This window comes from Hippocampus zosterae, chromosome 1 (assembly GCF_025434085.1).
Source record: "Hippocampus zosterae strain Florida chromosome 1, ASM2543408v3, whole genome shotgun sequence".
NCBI classification, from domain to species: Eukaryota; Metazoa; Chordata; class Actinopteri; order Syngnathiformes; family Syngnathidae; genus Hippocampus; species Hippocampus zosterae.
In genome coordinates, this window is record NC_067451.1 from 2,614,862 (window position 1) to 2,634,506 (window position 19,645).

Sequence of the window (19,645 nt, forward strand, 5' to 3'; positions counted from 1 at the left end):
AAATGCGCTTCCGTATCATCATAAAGAAGAAACCAAAATTTCGTTATGGTAATGACGCGCAACCAAGATCGTCTATTCATCGGCCAACGCGAACAACAGATTTTGTAGTCCATGTTTTTAATTTAAGATCCGAGTCAGCCCTCCTGACACCATATCTCTGGAGCTCGGACAACAAGTCGCTATGATTCCGCTGGCGAAGTCATTTTTGACAAGCCCGAGGATATTTTCAGCATGTTTACGACTTTACTCTTCCCTTAGCTGTACGTTTCACGACGTAACGGTATTAATTTTGTTCTTTTGTTTGTGGCGTTCTGCCCTTTTTGGTAATCTCGCGGTACCTCGTGCAATGCTATTTTAGCTCATGTGCTAATAGCACTTTGTTGACGGAAGTGCAACACATTTTTTAAAAACCTGCTTAACAGTAATTCATATTATGTGTATTAAATGTAATACCTGAAAGACCCCCAGAATAACGTATTTCCAGGTCCCCCGCGAATAACCGGGTCAACTCTAATTATATCGTTAAAATGAACGTTTTGGTTCCCTATTTATCCCATTATAGCATTTTTATTTTAAAAATGCACTACATTAGTGGCAATTTTTATCCTTCTTTTCACGTGTTCATAAAATACACATTTTGTATAAAGCGCAGATGAAAATCAACTATATAATTACAATGAAACACAAATATCCAGTGACAGCAACAAACGTAATGAAGTTGTAAGGGTGTTCATGATTGGTGGATGTGTCTTTGGATGACCATGAGTTGAATGTGTGTCATATTTAATACATTTGTTTGATTTATCTTGCACTTTGTTTTTATTTATTTTAAAAAAGTCCACCTTTAGGTTGTGTTTAAAATATCTCTTCCAAGTCAATTCCTTCCACATCTTGCATTGCTTGTAAAACTTCAGATTTGCTTTGTTTTGAATGACATGCCCATATCAACACATTTCATTGTGTATTTTTAAGGATTCAAAGAAATGGGATCGAACCAATGTTACTTTTGTACACCTGCTGTAAATGGTTAGAGTACATGAAAGTACAAACAATCAGCAACTGGCCGATTTAATCGGCCGTCCAGGCCCTATTTAATATGGTGTAAATCTAATCTAACCCGCCTGTCATTCTGTGTGTCCATCTAGCTGAAATGATTGAAAACATGGACAAAAAAGCTACCTGGGACCGCTTCTATGCTGAAGTCAGCCGCAAGACGTTCAAGAATTTTGAGTGGTTCTTTGGCTTTGAAACAGTGCAAAACTTTATCATGCCTGTATTACAGACCATGGCCAGTCCCGATGCCAGGCTGCAAGTCCTGGATTTGGGCTGCGGCACTTCCGCTTTGGGTCCATCTGTTTACCAGCGCTGTCCCGTGCCAGTTCGGGTCACGTGTGGGGACATATCTCCCGTGGCCGTACGGCTCTTGCGGGAGCACGTGCGAGCTGAAGCAGTCCGACCTGGCAACCATTCTTCCCAGCTGGACTTTGTAGAGCTGGACTGTACGCAGCTGCATAAACACTTTGGTCCCGCCAGTGTGGATCTCATTGTGGACAAAGGCACCACGGACGCCTTGTTGAAATCCCAGGAAGGGAAAAGCAGCGCCGGCCTGGTGCTGAAGCAATGTTTGAAAGTGCTGCGCCATTCGGGGTCTCTGCTCCAGTTTTCCGACGAGGATCCAGATGCCAGGCTGGTATGGCTGGAGACGAAAGCCCGGTCTGCACGTGTCGCAGTGCAGGAAGTGGGGGAATGGAGAGGAGTATGTTACTACTGCTATCAGGTGACCCCCCCCCCCCCCCCCATCACAACCGTGCAACACTGACTGATCTTGGTTTTGCGGTGCAAAAAATAAATACATAAAAATATCCGTTTCGCTATGAAACGTTTCCGGGCGCGTTCTTGATGGAAATTCATTGATGCAATCGTTGTTTTGAAGCTCTTTTACTGAGTTAGCACAGTTGCAAAGCAGACAAATGAACACAAATTTGATTTAAAAAAATAAAAGCACTTTGGGTCACTTCAAAAATCTGCAAAGACGCTGTATTTAAGACAAGGGGACGACCAAATTAGCATCACGGTGTAACACAGGATGATTTTCGATGGGGGGATTTTCGATTCCCTCGCGCATGCGCTCATTTCATGTGGAACAAGCTGAAGAAGTCGACGGGCTCCTCATCCAGCGCGTCTTGGCAGAATTCCGGTGGGTTGAGCTGGTTGGGGTCGGAAATGCCAACGACGTTGTTGAAGAAGCTGTTGGGGAGCGGGAATCCCGATAAGCCACATTAGCAACGCTATCATCAAAACAAATCAAATGACCTCATCGATGACTTGCCTCGTCACCATCCATCCGAACGACGACGTTCTGTAGGACGTGGAGACAGGAATGCATCCAAATTCGGTCACTGTGACAAAGTAAGGCGCTGCAGGATAAAGATGAGAGAGACAGTGACCACACAGGGGGGGACTTCTGAATATTATTTCCAAGCGCCGTCATCCGCAGTCGCTCCCTCACCGTTGTCATGAAGCTTGCCCGCCCACGTGTTGACGAGCAGACCCTGACCCGGACCCGACGAGCTCCCCACGACGGCCTGGCCCAGAAGAGTCGAGTTTCTCGGGACTGCCATCGGGTGGAAGTCGACCCGCAGGGCTCTTTTCTTGCACGTGTGGTCTTGATGGTTAATCTCGTACATGACGGCCTGGTGGACGGAAGACGGTCCCGAGTGTGGTTTTCCGTTTTCAAATCTTTTACCGTCTCGGGGTTGCAGTGACGTTACATGACTGACCTCTCTGTAGAGAAGAAGAGCGTCGTAGGTGAAAGACTTATTCTGGTAAAATCCCATTTCCTGGAGCCTGATCCGTTGTCCCAGTGCGTCATACAGATAGCGGGCGAAAGCCCAAAGCTGTTCGTTCTGGGTGGCCTACACAAAAAAAAAGATAAGATCTCAGTGAGCTCATTGTGAAATCCTTGACAACACCATGAGATGAAAAAAAACAAAAAATGTACCAAAGTGAGTTGGCCGCTCAGAAGAGGAGGACTCTCTGTCGGGAAGAAGCAAAGCAAAGTTGAACACAGTAAATAAGAGATATAATGCAAGAAGTGGGGGGGGGGGAGCATATTTACCGCACGGTTGAGGCTTCTGGGCGACGCATGTCGCCAGGATGCAGGCGAGCACAGCTAAAAGTTTCATGTTTGCACGCCGTCGCTGCTCACGGGGAACAATAAGCGAGTGAGGCGGAGTCACTTCCTTATAAGCGCGCACAAACTGGGATAAGGTTCGCCCTCTTCGCGTCGTTTAATTGCCACCTGCCTTGTAAAAACGGATTCCGCCGAGTCACTTATTTCAACTATTCAGAGTGAGAGTTGCTTTGGAAGCTAAGAAGGTCATGGATGTTGTTCAAGTGTGAACGTGAAGTCACTTCGGTGACGACCCGTGAACAAAACACATTTACTTACATTTGTGGAAGTATCACAGCTAACACATTTTCCTTCTCCTTTTTTTTTTTTTAATGACGGAACCGATACCACCCCACGCTTGTTTGTTTGTTTTTTTATTGAACATAAAACATATACAGTAATAATTTGACAGAAAATAAGGTAGATAAAAAAGTAAAAAGAAAGAAATCAGTCTTGTTATGATGTTCAAGGGAGTAGGATGAATGGGACGCTTGCTGTTAGCTTCTGTGTGTTGATTGCTAGCTGGTGGGTCTGGTGGCTGTTCCTTTCGTTGCCGAAAAACTGTTTTAATTCTCCCCCACACCATTCGTTGATAACACACGCACTATGAATAAAAGACACAACAATTCTTCAGTATTTATTTTGTTCAGTACTGCCATCAGCTCCGGCATATCACAACACACGCAGGCTAGACACATTTGAGCCGCTCAAATTACACTCACGGAAGGACACGCTGTGCTAAATAGATTGCTCGCACCTGAGTTATTCTCAACACAACGGACCTGAGGTCAAAGCATACATAGAATTTAAGGGGAGGTTGAATTTATTATCTTTTTTTTTTTTACACCACCACCTGTGATGTTTTTTTTTTCTGGATGAGCATACAGTCAGACGACATTTTATTAGTTGGAAATCACATGACGAGGAGCAAGTGTGACACAATGACAACAAGGTCAATCGGCGCTGATAAAGAAATCACATGACGACTAGTGATTGTGTGCGTGTGTGGGTGTGTAGGGTGTGTTATGCAGTACACCGAACATGTATTCAGGTCACATTCAGGTGACTTTTGCTCCTAGTTTGTGTTGGCCGAGAGATTCCTGAGATTCAAACCAGTCAGACCACAACTCAAAAGTATTTGTGAGGCTAACGCACACCGGTAATAACTAGTTCCATGTTGAAAAACAATACTAAGTAAACATGGATGATCCCATAAACACAACGGCAGGATATTTTGCCTTGCCTGACAACCTCAGATGTGGTGGCCCGGTGGGTGAGTGGTTAGCACGTTGACCTCACAGTGCAGAGGTCGTGGGTTTGACCTTCCTGTGTGGATTTTGCATGTTCTCCCCATGCCTGTGTGGGTTTTCTCCGGGTAATCCACTTACCTCGCACATTCCAAAAACATGCATGGCAGGCTGATGGAATACTTTAAACAACAGGTGTCAAACTCGAGGTATGGGGTGCTAGATTTGGCCCCGCCACATCATTTTATGTGGCGCGCAAAAAGCAAATCAATCATGTGAACTTTAAAATTTTAATGTAATAAATAAGAGACATATTGTCAGCATTTTCTTGTTACCAAACCCCTCATTACAGTTACGAAAAGAATAGTTGAATAAACCTTTATTATTCATTCATTCATCTTCCATACCGCTTGATCCTCACAAGGGTCACGGGGGGTGCTGGAGCCTATCCCAGCCGTCTTCAGGCAGTAGGCGGGGGACACCCTGAATCGGTTGCCAGCCAATCGCAGGGCACACAGACACGAACAACCATGCAAACTCCCCCACACACCTAGGGACAATTTTAGTGTGTTCAATCAGCCTGCCATGCATGTTTTTTGGAATGTGGGAGGAAACCGGAGCACCCGGAGAAAACCCACGCAGGCCCGGGGAGAACATGCAAACTCCACACAGGGAGGCCGGAGCTGGAATCGAACCCGGTACCTCCGCACCGTGAAGCCGACGTGCTAACCACTGGGCTACCGGGCCGCACTTTGTTTTTATTTATTTTAAAAAAGCCCACCTTTAGGATGTGTTTAAAATATCTCTTCCAAGTCAATTCCTTCCACATCTTGCATTGCTTGTAAAACTTCAGATTTGCTTTGTTTTGAATGACATGCCCATATCAACACATTTCATTGTGTGTCTTTAAGGATTCAAAGAAATGGGATCGAACCAATGTTACTTTTGTACACCTGCTGTAAATGGTTAGAGTACATGAAAGTACAAACAATCAGCAACTGGCCGATTTAATCGGCCGTCCAGGCCCTATTTAATATGGTGTAAATCTAATCTAACCCGCCTGTCCTTCTGTGTGTCCATCTAGCTGAAATGATTGAAAACATGGACAAAAAAGCTACCTGGGACCGCTTCTATGCTGAAGGCAGCCGCAAGACGTTCAAGAATTTTGAGTGGTTCTTTGGCTTTGAAACAGTGCAAAACTTTATCATGCCTGTATTACAGACCATGGCCAGTCCCGATGCCAGGCTGCAAGTCCTGGATTTGGGCTGCGGCACTTCCGCTTTGGGTCCATCTGTTTACCAGCGCTGTGCCGTGCCAGTTCGGGTCACGTGTGGGGACATATCTCCCGTGGCCGTACGGCTCTTGCGGGAGCACGTGCGAGCTGAAGCAGTCCGACCTGGCAACCATTCTTCCCAGCTGGACTTTGTAGAGCTGGACTGTACGCAGCTGCATAAACACTTTGGTCCCGCCAGTGTGGATCTCATTGTGGACAAAGGCACCACGGACGCCTTGTTGAAATCCCAGGAAGGGAAAAGCAGCGCCGGCCTGGTGCTGAAGCAATGTTTGAAAGTGCTGCGCCATTCGGGGTCTCTGCTCCAGTTTTCCGACGAGGATCCAGATGCCAGGCTGGTATGGCTGGAGACGAAAGCCCGGTCTGCACGTGTCGCAGTGCAGGAAGTGGGGGAATGGAGAGGAGTATGTTACTACTGCTATCAGGTGACCCCCCCCATCACAACCGTGAAACACTGATCTTGGTTTTGCGGTGCAAAAAATAAATACATAGAAATATCCGTTTCGCTATGAAACGTTTGCGGACGCGTTCTTGATGGCAATTCATTGATGCAATCGTTGTTTTGAAGCTCTTTTACTGAGTTAGCACAGTTGCAAAGCAGACAAATGAACACAAATTTGATTTAAAAAAATAAAAGCACTTTGGGTCACTTCAAAAATCTCCAAAGACGCTGTATTTAAGACAAGGGGACGACCAAATTAGCATCACGGTGTAACACAGGATGATTTTCGATGGGGGGATTTTCGATTCCCTCGCACATGCGCTCATTTCATGTGAAACAAGCTGAAGAAGTCGACGGGCTCCTCGTCCAGCGCGTCTTGGCAGAATTCCGGTGGGTTGAGCTGGTTGGGGTCGGAAATGCCAACGACGTTGTTGAAGAAGCTGTTGGGGAGCGGGAATCCCGATAAGCCACATTAGCAACGCTATCATCAAAACAAATCAAATGACCTCATCGATGACTTGCCTCGTCACCATCCATCCGAACGACGACGTTCTGTAGGACGTGGAGACAGGAATGCATCCAAATTCGGTCACTGTGACAAAGTAAGGCGCTGCAGGATAAAGATGAGAGAGACAGTGACCACACAGGGGGGGACTTCTGAATATTATTTCCAAGCGCCGTCATCCGCAGTCGCTCCCTCACCGTTGTCATGAAGCTTGCCCGCCCACGTGTTGACGAGCAGACCCTGACCCGGACCCGACGAGCTCCCCACGACGGCCTGGCCCAGAAGAGTCGAGTTTCTCGGGACTGCCATCGGGTGGAAGTCGACCCGCAGGGCTCTTTTCTTGCACGTGTGGTCTTGATGGTTAATCTCGTACATGACGGCCTGGTGGACGGAAGACGGTCCCGAGTGTGGTTTTCCGTTTTCAAATCTTTTACCGTCTCGGGGTTGCAGTGACGTCACATGACTGACCTCTCTGTAGAGAAGAAGAGCGTCGTAGGTGAAAGACTTATTCTGGTAAAATCCCATTTCCTGGAGCCTGATCCTTTGTCCAAGTGCGTCATACAGATAGCGGGCGAAAGCCCAAAGCTGTTCGTTCTGGGTGGCCTACACAAAAAAAAAGATAAGATCTCAGTGAGCTCATTGAAATCCTTGACAACACCATGAGATGAAAAAAAACAAAAAATGTACCAAAGTGAGTTGACCGCTCAGAAGAGGAGGACTCTCTGTCGGGAAGAAGCGAAGCAAAGTTGAACACAGTAAATAAGAGATATAATGCAAGAAGTGGGGGGGAGCATATTTACCGCACGGTTGAGGCTTCTGGGCGACGCATGTCGCCAGGATGCACGCGAGCACAGCTAAAAGTTTCATGTTTGCACGCCGTCGCTGCTCACGGGGAACAATAAGCGAGTGAGGCGGAGTCACTTCCTTATAAGCGCGCACAAACTGGGATAAGGTTCGCCCTCTTCGTGTTGTTTAATTGCCACCTGCCTTGTAAAAACGGATTCCGCCGAGTCACTTATTTCAACTATTAAGAGTGAGAGTTGCTTCGGAAGCTAAGAAGGTCATGGATGTTGTTCAAGTGTGAACGTGAAGTCACTTCGGTGACGACCCGTGAACAAAACACATTTACTTACATTTGTGGAAGTATCACAGCTAACACATTTTCCTTCTCCTTTTTTTTTTTTTAATGACGGAACCGATACCACCCCACGCTTGTTTGTTTGTTTTTTTATTGAACATAAAACATATACAGTAATAATTTGACAGAAAATAAGGTAGATAAAAAAGTAAAAAGAAAGAAATCAGTCTTGTTATGATGTTCAAGGGAGTAGGATGAATGGGACGCTTGCTGTTAGCTTCTGTGTGTTGATTGCTAGCTGGTGGGTCTGGTGGCTGTTCCTTTCGTTGCCGAAAAACTGTTTTAATTCTCCCCCACACCATTCGTTGATAACACACGCACTATGAATAAAAGACACAACAATTCTTCAGTATTTATTTTGTTCAGTACTGCCATCAGCTCCGGCATATCACAACACACGCAGGCTAGACACATTTGAGCCGCTCAAATTACACTCACGGAAGGACACGCTGTGCTAAATAGATTGCTCGCACCTGAGTTATTCTCAACACAACGGACCTGAGGTCAAAGCATACATAGAATTTAAGGGGAGGTTGAATTTATTATCTTTTTTTTTTTTACACCACCACCTGTGATGTTTTTTTTTTCTGGATGAGCATACAGTCAGACGACATTTTATTAGTTGGAAATCACATGACGAGGAGCAAGTGTGACACAATGACAACAAGGTCAATCGGCGCTGATAAAGAAATCACATGACGACTAGTGATTGTGTGCGTGTGTGGGTGTGTAGGGTGTGTTATGCAGTACACCGAACATGTATTCAGGTCACATTCAGGTGACTTTTGCTCCTAGTTTGTGTTGGCCGAGAGATTCCTGAGATTCAAACCAGTCAGACCACAACTCAAAAGTATTTGTGAGGCTAACGCACACCGGTAATAACTAGTTCCATGTTGAAAAACAATACTAAGTAAACATGGATGATCCCATAAACACAACGGCAGGATATTTTGCCTTGCCTGACAACCTCAGATGTGGTGGCCCGGTGGGTGAGTGGTTAGCACGTTGACCTCACAGTGCAGAGGTCGTGGGTTTGACCTTCCTGTGTGGATTTTGCATGTTCTCCCCATGCCTGTGTGGGTTTTCTCCGGGTAATCCACTTACCTCGCACATTCCAAAAACATGCATGGCAGGCTGATGGAATACTTTAAACAACAGGTGTCAAACTCGAGGTATGGGGTGCTAGATTTGGCCCCGCCACATCATTTTATGTGGCGCGCAAAAAGCAAATCAATCATGTGAACTTTAAAATTTTAATGTAATAAATAAGAGACATATTGTCAGCATTTTCTTGTTACCAAACCCCTCATTACAGTTACGAAAAGAATAGTTGAATAAACCTTTATTATTCATTCATTCATCTTCCATACCGCTTGATCCTCACAAGGGTCACGGGGGGTGCTGGAGCCTATCCCAGCCGTCTTCAGGCAGTAGGCGGGGGACACCCTGAATCGGTTGCCAGCCAATCGCAGGGCACACAGACACGAACAACCATGCAAACTCCCCCACACACCTAGGGACAATTTTAGTGTGTTCAATCAGCCTGCCATGCATGTTTTTTGGAATGTGGGAGGAAACCGGAGCACCCGGAGAAAACCCACGCAGGCCCGGGGAGAACATGCAAACTCCACACAGGGAGGCCGGAGCTGGAATCGAACCCGGTACCTCCGCACCGTGAAGCCGACGTGCTAACCACTGGGCTACCGGGCCGCACTTTGTTTTTATTTATTTTAAAAAAGCCCACCTTTAGGATGTGTTTAAAATATCTCTTCCAAGTCAATTCCTTCCACATCTTGCATTGCTTGTAAAACTTCAGATTTGCTTTGTTTTGAATGACATGCCCATATCAACACATTTCATTGTGTGTCTTTAAGGATTCAAAGAAATGGGATCGAACCAATGTTACTTTTGTACACCTGCTGTAAATGGTTAGAGTACATGAAAGTACAAACAATCAGCAACTGGCCGATTTAATCGGCCGTCCAGGCCCTATTTAATATGGTGTAAATCTAATCTAACCCGCCTGTCCTTCTGTGTGTCCATCTAGCTGAAATGATTGAAAACATGGACAAAAAAGCTACCTGGGACCGCTTCTATGCTGAAGGCAGCCGCAAGACGTTCAAGAATTTTGAGTGGTTCTTTGGCTTTGAAACAGTGCAAAACTTTATCATGCCTGTATTACAGACCATGGCCAGTCCCGATGCCAGGCTGCAAGTCCTGGATTTGGGCTGCGGCACTTCCGCTTTGGGTCCATCTGTTTACCAGCGCTGTGCCGTGCCAGTTCGGGTCACGTGTGGGGACATATCTCCCGTGGCCGTACGGCTCTTGCGGGAGCACGTGCGAGCTGAAGCAGTCCGACCTGGCAACCATTCTTCCCAGCTGGACTTTGTAGAGCTGGACTGTACGCAGCTGCATAAACACTTTGGTCCCGCCAGTGTGGATCTCATTGTGGACAAAGGCACCACGGACGCCTTGTTGAAATCCCAGGAAGGGAAAAGCAGCGCCGGCCTGGTGCTGAAGCAATGTTTGAAAGTGCTGCGCCATTCGGGGTCTCTGCTCCAGTTTTCCGACGAGGATCCAGATGCCAGGCTGGTATGGCTGGAGACGAAAGCCCGGTCTGCACGTGTCGCAGTGCAGGAAGTGGGGGAATGGAGAGGAGTATGTTACTACTGCTATCAGGTGACCCCCCCCATCACAACCGTGAAACACTGATCTTGGTTTTGCGGTGCAAAAAATAAATACATAGAAATATCCGTTTCGCTATGAAACGTTTGCGGACGCGTTCTTGATGGCAATTCATTGATGCAATCGTTGTTTTGAAGCTCTTTTACTGAGTTAGCACAGTTGCAAAGCAGACAAATGAACACAAATTTGATTTAAAAAAATAAAAGCACTTTGGGTCACTTCAAAAATCTCCAAAGACGCTGTATTTAAGACAAGGGGACGACCAAATTAGCATCACGGTGTAACACAGGATGATTTTCGATGGGGGGATTTTCGATTCCCTCGCACATGCGCTCATTTCATGTGAAACAAGCTGAAGAAGTCGACGGGCTCCTCGTCCAGCGCGTCTTGGCAGAATTCCGGTGGGTTGAGCTGGTTGGGGTCGGAAATGCCAACGACGTTGTTGAAGAAGCTGTTGGGGAGCGGGAATCCCGATAAGCCACATTAGCAACGCTATCATCAAAACAAATCAAATGACCTCATCGATGACTTGCCTCGTCACCATCCATCCGAACGACGACGTTCTGTAGGACGTGGAGACAGGAATGCATCCAAATTCGGTCACTGTGACAAAGTAAGGCGCTGCAGGATAAAGATGAGAGAGACAGTGACCACACAGGGGGGGACTTCTGAATATTATTTCCAAGCGCCGTCATCCGCAGTCGCTCCCTCACCGTTGTCATGAAGCTTGCCCGCCCACGTGTTGACGAGCAGACCCTGACCCGGACCCGACGAGCTCCCCACGACGGCCTGGCCCAGAAGAGTCGAGTTTCTCGGGACTGCCATCGGGTGGAAGTCGACCCGCAGGGCTCTTTTCTTGCACGTGTGGTCTTGATGGTTAATCTCGTACATGACGGCCTGGTGGACGGAAGACGGTCCCGAGTGTGGTTTTCCGTTTTCAAATCTTTTACCGTCTCGGGGTTGCAGTGACGTCACATGACTGACCTCTCTGTAGAGAAGAAGAGCGTCGTAGGTGAAAGACTTATTCTGGTAAAATCCCATTTCCTGGAGCCTGATCCTTTGTCCAAGTGCGTCATACAGATAGCGGGCGAAAGCCCAAAGCTGTTCGTTCTGGGTGGCCTACACAAAAAAAAAGATAAGATCTCAGTGAGCTCATTGAAATCCTTGACAACACCATGAGATGAAAAAAAACAAAAAATGTACCAAAGTGAGTTGACCGCTCAGAAGAGGAGGACTCTCTGTCGGGAAGAAGCGAAGCAAAGTTGAACACAGTAAATAAGAGATATAATGCAAGAAGTGGGGGGGAGCATATTTACCGCACGGTTGAGGCTTCTGGGCGACGCATGTCGCCAGGATGCACGCGAGCACAGCTAAAAGTTTCATGTTTGCACGCCGTCGCTGCTCACGGGGAACAATAAGCGAGTGAGGCGGAGTCACTTCCTTATAAGCGCGCACAAACTGGGATAAGGTTCGCCCTCTTCGTGTTGTTTAATTGCCACCTGCCTTGTAAAAACGGATTCCGCCGAGTCACTTATTTCAACTATTAAGAGTGAGAGTTGCTTCGGAAGCTAAGAAGGTCATGGATGTTGTTCAAGTGTGAACGTGAAGTCACTTCGGTGACGACCCGTGAACAAAACACATTTACTTACATTTGTGGAAGTATCACAGCTAACACATTTTCCTTCTCCTTTTTTTTTTTTTAATGACGGAACCGATACCACCCCACGCTTGTTTGTTTGTTTTTTTATTGAACATAAAACATATACAGTAATAATTTGACAGAAAATAAGGTAGATAAAAAAGTAAAAAGAAAGAAATCAGTCTTGTTATGATGTTCAAGGGAGTAGGATGAATGGGACGCTTGCTGTTAGCTTCTGTGTGTTGATTGCTAGCTGGTGGGTCTGGTGGCTGTTCCTTTCGTTGCCGAAAAACTGTTTTAATTCTCCCCCACACCATTCGTTGATAACACACGCACTATGAATAAAAGACACAACAATTCTTCAGTATTTATTTTGTTCAGTACTGCCATCAGCTCCGGCATATCACAACACACGCAGGCTAGACACATTTGAGCCGCTCAAATTACACTCACGGAAGGACACGCTGTGCTAAATAGATTGCTCGCACCTGAGTTATTCTCAACACAACGGACCTGAGGTCAAAGCATACATAGAATTTAAGGGGAGGTTGAATTTATTATCTTTTTTTTTTTTACACCACCACCTGTGATGTTTTTTTTTTCTGGATGAGCATACAGTCAGACGACATTTTATTAGTTGGAAATCACATGACGAGGAGCAAGTGTGACACAATGACAACAAGGTCAATCGGCGCTGATAAAGAAATCACATGACGACTAGTGATTGTGTGCGTGTGTGGGTGTGTAGGGTGTGTTATGCAGTACACCGAACATGTATTCAGGTCACATTCAGGTGACTTTTGCTCCTAGTTTGTGTTGGCCGAGAGATTCCTGAGATTCAAACCAGTCAGACCACAACTCAAAAGTATTTGTGAGGCTAACGCACACCGGTAATAACTAGTTCCATGTTGAAAAACAATACTAAGTAAACATGGATGATCCCATAAACACAACGGCAGGATATTTTGCCTTGCCTGACAACCTCAGATGTGGTGGCCCGGTGGGTGAGTGGTTAGCACGTTGACCTCACAGTGCAGAGGTCGTGGGTTTGACCTTCCTGTGTGGATTTTGCATGTTCTCCCCATGCCTGTGTGGGTTTTCTCCGGGTAATCCACTTACCTCGCACATTCCAAAAACATGCATGGCAGGCTGATGGAATACTTTAAACAACAGGTGTCAAACTCGAGGTATGGGGTGCTAGATTTGGCCCCGCCACATCATTTTATGTGGCGCGCAAAAAGCAAATCAATCATGTGAACTTTAAAATTTTAATGTAATAAATAAGAGACATATTGTCAGCATTTTCTTGTTACCAAACCCCTCATTACAGTTACGAAAAGAATAGTTGAATAAACCTTTATTATTCATTCATTCATCTTCCATACCGCTTGATCCTCACAAGGGTCACGGGGGGTGCTGGAGCCTATCCCAGCCGTCTTCAGGCAGTAGGCGGGGGACACCCTGAATCGGTTGCCAGCCAATCGCAGGGCACACAGACACGAACAACCATGCAAACTCCCCCACACACCTAGGGACAATTTTAGTGTGTTCAATCAGCCTGCCATGCATGTTTTTTGGAATGTGGGAGGAAACCGGAGCACCCGGAGAAAACCCACGCAGGCCCGGGGAGAACATGCAAACTCCACACAGGGAGGCCGGAGCTGGAATCGAACCCGGTACCTCCGCACCGTGAAGCCGACGTGCTAACCACTGGGCTACCGGGCCGCACTTTGTTTTTATTTATTTTAAAAAAGCCCACCTTTAGGATGTGTTTAAAATATCTCTTCCAAGTCAATTCCTTCCACATCTTGCATTGCTTGTAAAACTTCAGATTTGCTTTGTTTTGAATGACATGCCCATATCAACACATTTCATTGTGTGTCTTTAAGGATTCAAAGAAATGGGATCGAACCAATGTTACTTTTGTACACCTGCTGTAAATGGTTAGAGTACATGAAAGTACAAACAATCAGCAACTGGCCGATTTAATCGGCCGTCCAGGCCCTATTTAATATGGTGTAAATCTAATCTAACCCGCCTGTCCTTCTGTGTGTCCATCTAGCTGAAATGATTGAAAACATGGACAAAAAAGCTACCTGGGACCGCTTCTATGCTGAAGGCAGCCGCAAGACGTTCAAGAATTTTGAGTGGTTCTTTGGCTTTGAAACAGTGCAAAACTTTATCATGCCTGTATTACAGACCATGGCCAGTCCCGATGCCAGGCTGCAAGTCCTGGATTTGGGCTGCGGCACTTCCGCTTTGGGTCCATCTGTTTACCAGCGCTGTGCCGTGCCAGTTCGGGTCACGTGTGGGGACATATCTCCCGTGGCCGTACGGCTCTTGCGGGAGCACGTGCGAGCTGAAGCAGTCCGACCTGGCAACCATTCTTCCCAGCTGGACTTTGTAGAGCTGGACTGTACGCAGCTGCATAAACACTTTGGTCCCGCCAGTGTGGATCTCATTGTGGACAAAGGCACCACGGACGCCTTGTTGAAATCCCAGGAAGGGAAAAGCAGCGCCGGCCTGGTGCTGAAGCAATGTTTGAAAGTGCTGCGCCATTCGGGGTCTCTGCTCCAGTTTTCCGACGAGGATCCAGATGCCAGGCTGGTATGGCTGGAGACGAAAGCCCGGTCTGCACGTGTCGCAGTGCAGGAAGTGGGGGAATGGAGAGGAGTATGTTACTACTGCTATCAGGTGACCCCCCCCATCACAACCGTGAAACACTGATCTTGGTTTTGCGGTGCAAAAAATAAATACATAGAAATATCCGTTTCGCTATGAAACGTTTGCGGACGCGTTCTTGATGGCAATTCATTGATGCAATCGTTGTTTTGAAGCTCTTTTACTGAGTTAGCACAGTTGCAAAGCAGACAAATGAACACAAATTTGATTTAAAAAAATAAAAGCACTTTGGGTCACTTCAAAAATCTCCAAAGACGCTGTATTTAAGACAAGGGGACGACCAAATTAGCATCACGGTGTAACACAGGATGATTTTCGATGGGGGGATTTTCGATTCCCTCGCACATGCGCTCATTTCATGTGAAACAAGCTGAAGAAGTCGACGGGCTCCTCGTCCAGCGCGTCTTGGCAGAATTCCGGTGGGTTGAGCTGGTTGGGGTCGGAAATGCCAACGACGTTGTTGAAGAAGCTGTTGGGGAGCGGGAATCCCGATAAGCCACATTAGCAACGCTATCATCAAAACAAATCAAATGACCTCATCGATGACTTGCCTCGTCACCATCCATCCGAACGACGACGTTCTGTAGGACGTGGAGACAGGAATGCATCCAAATTCGGTCACTGTGACAAAGTAAGGCGCTGCAGGATAAAGATGAGAGAGACAGTGACCACACAGGGGGGGACTTCTGAATATTATTTCCAAGCGCCGTCATCCGCAGTCGCTCCCTCACCGTTGTCATGAAGCTTGCCCGCCCACGTGTTGACGAGCAGACCCTGACCCGGACCCGACGAGCTCCCCACGACGGCCTGGCCCAGAAGAGTCGAGTTTCTCGGGACTGCCATCGGGTGGAAGTCGACCCGCAGGGCTCTTTTCTTGCACGTGTGGTCTTGATGGTTAATCTCGTACATGACGGCCTGGTGGACGGAAGACGGTCCCGAGTGTGGTTTTCCGTTTTCAAATCTTTTACCGTCTCGGGGTTGCAGTGACGTCACATGACTGACCTCTCTGTAGAGAAGAAGAGCGTCGTAGGTGAAAGACTTATTCTGGTAAAATCCCATTTCCTGGAGCCTGATCCTTTGTCCAAGTGCGTCATACAGATAGCGGGCGAAAGCCCAAAGCTGTTCGTTCTGGGTGGCCTACACAAAAAAAAAGATAAGATCTCAGTGAGCTCATTGAAATCCTTGACAACACCATGAGATGAAAAAAAACAAAAAATGTACCAAAGTGAGTTGACCGCTCAGAAGAGGAGGACTCTCTGTCGGGAAGAAGCGAAGCAAAGTTGAACACAGTAAATAAGAGATATAATGCAAGAAGTGGGGGGGAGCATATTTACCGCACGGTTGAGGCTTCTGGGCGACGCATGTCGCCAGGATGCACGCGAGCACAGCTAAAAGTTTCATGTTTGCACGCCGTCGCTGCTCACGGGGAACAATAAGCGAGTGAGGCGGAGTCACTTCCTTATAAGCGCGCACAAACTGGGATAAGGTTCGCCCTCTTCGTGTTGTTTAATTGCCACCTGCCTTGTAAAAACGGATTCCGCCGAGTCACTTATTTCAACTATTAAGAGTGAGAGTTGCTTCGGAAGCTAAGAAGGTCATGGATGTTGTTCAAGTGTGAACGTGAAGTCACTTCGGTGACGACCCGTGAACAAAACACATTTACTTACATTTGTGGAAGTATCACAGCTAACACATTTTCCTTCTCCTTTTTTTTTTTTTAATGACGGAACCGATACCACCCCACGCTTGTTTGTTTGTTTTTTTATTGAACATAAAACATATACAGTAATAATTTGACAGAAAATAAGGTAGATAAAAAAGTAAAAAGAAAGAAATCAGTCTTGTTATGATGTTCAAGGGAGTAGGATGAATGGGACGCTTGCTGTTAGCTTCTGTGTGTTGATTGCTAGCTGGTGGGTCTGGTGGCTGTTCCTTTCGTTGCCGAAAAACTGTTTTAATTCTCCCCCACACCATTCGTTGATAACACACGCACTATGAATAAAAGACACAACAATTCTTCAGTATTTATTTTGTTCAGTACTGCCATCAGCTCCGGCATATCACAACACACGCAGGCTAGACACATTTGAGCCGCTCAAATTACACTCACGGAAGGACACGCTGTGCTAAATAGATTGCTCGCACCTGAGTTATTCTCAACACAACGGACCTGAGGTCAAAGCATACATAGAATTTAAGGGGAGGTTGAATTTATTATCTTTTTTTTTTTTACACCACCACCTGTGATGTTTTTTTTTTCTGGATGAGCATACAGTCAGACGACATTTTATTAGTTGGAAATCACATGACGAGGAGCAAGTGTGACACAATGACAACAAGGTCAATCGGCGCTGATAAAGAAATCACATGACGACTAGTGATTGTGTGCGTGTGTGGGTGTGTAGGGTGTGTTATGCAGTACACCGAACATGTATTCAGGTCACATTCAGGTGACTTTTGCTCCTAGTTTGTGTTGGCCGAGAGATTCCTGAGATTCAAACCAGTCAGACCACAACTCAAAAGTATTTGTGAGGCTAACGCACACCGGTAATAACTAGTTCCATGTTGAAAAACAATACTAAGTAAACATGGATGATCCCATAAACACAACGGCAGGATATTTTGCCTTGCCTGACAACCTCAGATGTGGTGGCCCGGTGGGTGAGTGGTTAGCACGTTGACCTCACAGTGCAGAGGTCGTGGGTTTGACCTTCCTGTGTGGATTTTGCATGTTCTCCCCATGCCTGTGTGGGTTTTCTCCGGGTAATCCACTTACCTCGCACATTCCAAAAACATGCATGGCAGGCTGATGGAATACTTTAAACAACAGGTGTCAAACTCGAGGTATGGGGTGCTAGATTTGGCCCCGCCACATCATTTTATGTGGCGCGCAAAAAGCAAATCAATCATGTGAACTTTAAAATTTTAATGTAATAAATAAGAGACATATTGTCAGCATTTTCTTGTTACCAAACCCCTCATTACAGTTACGAAAAGAATAGTTGAATAAACCTTTATTATTCATTCATTCATCTTCCATACCGCTTGATCCTCACAAGGGTCACGGGGGGTGCTGGAGCCTATCCCAGCCGTCTTCAGGCAGTAGGCGGGGGACACCCTGAATCGGTTGCCAGCCAATCGCAGGGCACACAGACACGAACAACCATGCAAACTCCCCCACACACCTAGGGACAATTTTAGTGTGTTCAATCAGCCTGCCATGCATGTTTTTTGGAATGTGGGAGGAAACCGGAGCACCCGGAGAAAACCCACGCAGGCCCGGGGAGAACATGCAAACTCCACACAGGGAGGCCGGAGCTGGAATCGAACCCGGTACCTCCGCACCGTGAAGCCGACGTGCTAACCACTGGGCTACCGGGCCGCACTTTGTTTTTATTTATTTTAAAAAAGCCCACCTTTAGGATGTGTTTAAAATATCTCTTCCAAGTCAATTCCTTCCACATCTTGCATTGCTTGTAAAACTTCAGATTTGCTTTGTTTTGAATGACATGCCCATATCAACACATTTCATTGTGTGTCTTTAAGGATTCAAAGAAATGGGATCGAACCAATGTTACTTTTGTACACCTGCTGTAAATGGTTAGAGTACATGAAAGTACAAACAATCAGCAACTGGCCGATTTAATCGGCCGTCCAGGCCCTATTTAATATGGTGTAAATCTAATCTAACCCGCCTGTCCTTCTGTGTGTCCATCTAGCTGAAATGATTGAAAACATGGACAAAAAAGCTACCTGGGACCGCTTCTATGCTGAAGGCAGCCGCAAGACGTTCAAGAATTTTGAGTGGTTCTTTGGCTTTGAAACAGTGCAAAACTTTATCATGCCTGTATTACAGACCATGGCCAGTCCCGATGCCAGGCTGCAAGTCCTGGATTTGGGCTGCGGCACTTCCGCTTTGGGTCCATCTGTTTACCAGCGCTGTGCCGTGCCAGTTCGGGTCACGTGTGGGGACATATCTCCCGTGGCCGTACGGCTCTTGCGGGAGCACGTGCGAGCTGAAGCAGTCCGACCTGGCAACCATTCTTCCCAGCTGGACTTTGTAGAGCTGGACTGTACGCAGCTGCATAAACACTTTGGTCCCGCCAGTGTGGATCTCATTGTGGACAAAGGCACCACGGACGCCTTGTTGAAATCCCAGGAAGGGAAAAGCAGCGCCGGCCTGGTGCTGAAGCAATGTTTGAAAGTGCTGCGCCATTCGGGGTCTCTGCTCCAGTTTTCCGACGAGGATCCAGATGCCAGGCTGGTATGGCTGGAGACGAAAGCCCGGTCTGCACGTGTCGCAGTGCAGGAAGTGGGGGAATGGAGAGGAGTATGTTACTACTGCTATCAGGTGACCCCCCCCATCACAACCGTGAAACACTGATCTTGGTTTTGCGGTGCAAAAAATAAATACATAGAAATATCCGTTTCGCTATGAAACGTTTGCGGACGCGTTCTTGATGGCAATTCATTGATGCAATCGTTGTTTTGAAGCTCTTTTACTGAGTTAGCACAGTTGCAAAGCAGACAAATGAACACAAATTTGATTTAAAAAAATAAAAGCACTTTGGGTCACTTCAAAAATCTCCAAAGACGCTGTATTTAAGACAAGGGGACGACCAAATTAGCATCACGGTGTAACACAGGATGATTTTCGATGGGGGGATTTTCGATTCCCTCGCACATGCGCTCATTTCATGTGAAACAAGCTGAAGAAGTCGACGGGCTCCTCGTCCAGCGCGTCTTGGCAGAATTCCGGTGGGTTGAGCTGGTTGGGGTCGGAAATGCCAACGACGTTGTTGAAGAAGCTGTTGGGGAGCGGGAATCCCGATAAGCCACATTAG

General features: G+C 46.6%; 4 protein-coding genes across 18 annotated transcripts in view; 2 read left to right on the plus strand and 2 right to left on the minus strand.

Annotated features, from left to right (window-relative positions):
- The first annotated feature begins 96 nt into the window (after window positions 1–96).
- On the plus strand, window positions 97–19,204 carry LOC127601814 (citrate synthase-lysine N-methyltransferase CSKMT, mitochondrial-like). Of its 6 annotated transcripts, XM_052067509.1 has the most exons (3): window positions 97–260; window positions 1,146–1,777; window positions 18,521–18,669. In XM_052067509.1, the coding sequence occupies exons 1-3, from the start codon at window positions 182–184 to the stop codon at window positions 18,527–18,529; spliced, it is 720 nt and encodes a 239-aa protein (XP_051923469.1). In that variant the 5' UTR covers window positions 97–181; the 3' UTR covers window positions 18,530–18,669. The 6 variants fall into 6 exon arrangements, with proteins under 6 accessions (XP_051923469.1, XP_051923462.1, XP_051923461.1 ...); XM_052067502.1 differs by lacking the exon at window positions 1,146–1,777 and having other exon boundaries at window positions 18,521–19,204; XM_052067501.1 differs by lacking the exons at window positions 1,146–1,777; window positions 18,521–18,669 and adding an exon at window positions 14,182–14,865.
- LOC127601883 (citrate synthase-lysine N-methyltransferase CSKMT, mitochondrial-like) overlaps window positions 136–19,645 on the plus strand; it is a 23,408-nt gene continuing 3,898 nt past the window's right edge. The window contains exon 1 of the mRNA XM_052067548.1: window positions 136–280. The gene's annotated coding sequence lies outside the window, so the exon portion shown is untranslated. The remainder of the gene's footprint in view (window positions 281–19,645) is intronic.
- On the minus strand, window positions 1,923–3,244 carry LOC127601932 (ependymin-like). Its single transcript, XM_052067655.1, has 6 exons — window positions 3,119–3,244; window positions 3,002–3,036; window positions 2,781–2,915; window positions 2,510–2,693; window positions 2,330–2,417; window positions 1,923–2,247 (listed from the first exon to the last, which is right to left on the minus strand). Exons 1-6 carry the CDS (start codon window positions 3,183–3,185, stop codon window positions 2,130–2,132), a joined length of 627 nt encoding a protein of 208 aa, XP_051923615.1. The 5' UTR covers window positions 3,186–3,244; the 3' UTR covers window positions 1,923–2,129.
- Window positions 6,268–19,645, minus strand: part of LOC127601888 (ependymin-like) — a 14,325-nt gene continuing 947 nt past the window's right edge. Inside the window, exons 1-6 of one of the 10 annotated variants that reach the window (XM_052067635.1) lie at window positions 16,136–16,257; window positions 7,345–7,379; window positions 7,126–7,260; window positions 6,855–7,038; window positions 6,675–6,762; window positions 6,268–6,592 (exon numbers count right to left, since the gene is read on the minus strand). In XM_052067635.1, coding sequence (XP_051923595.1) covers window positions 6,475–6,592; window positions 6,675–6,762; window positions 6,855–7,038; window positions 7,126–7,260; window positions 7,345–7,379; window positions 16,136–16,202 — 627 coding nt within the window. In that variant the 5' untranslated portion in view covers window positions 16,203–16,257 and the 3' untranslated portion in view covers window positions 6,268–6,474. Of the gene's footprint in view, window positions 6,593–6,674; window positions 6,763–6,854; window positions 7,039–7,125; window positions 7,261–7,344; window positions 7,380–7,457; window positions 7,577–10,606; window positions 10,932–11,013; window positions 11,102–11,193; window positions 11,378–11,464; window positions 11,600–11,683; window positions 11,719–11,796; window positions 11,916–14,945; window positions 15,271–15,352; window positions 15,441–15,532; window positions 15,717–15,803; window positions 15,939–16,022; window positions 16,058–16,135; window positions 16,258–19,284; window positions 19,610–19,645 lie in introns of those variants that run through there. The other 9 variants (XM_052067625.1, XM_052067588.1, XM_052067603.1 and 6 more) reach the window with 9 other exon arrangements.

Coding starts and splice junctions, on each gene's coding strand:
- LOC127601814 (XM_052067485.1), top strand. CDS start 182: ATGATTCCGCTGGCGAAGTCATTTTTGACAAGCCCGAGGATATTTTCA. Junction 261..1,145: donor ACTTTACTCTTCCCTTAGCT/GTACGTTTCACG, acceptor GTGTCCATCTAG/CTGAAATGATTGAAAACATG.
- LOC127601932 (XM_052067655.1), bottom strand. CDS start 3,185: ATGAAACTTTTAGCTGTGCTCGCCTGCATCCTGGCGACATGCGTCGCC. Junction 2,916..3,001: donor TGAGCGGCCAACTCACTTTG/GTACATTTTTTG, acceptor TTTTTTGTGTAG/GCCACCCAGAACGAACAGCT. Junction 2,418..2,509: donor GGGCAAGCTTCATGACAACG/GTGAGGGAGCGA, acceptor TTTATCCTGCAG/CGCCTTACTTTGTCACAGTG.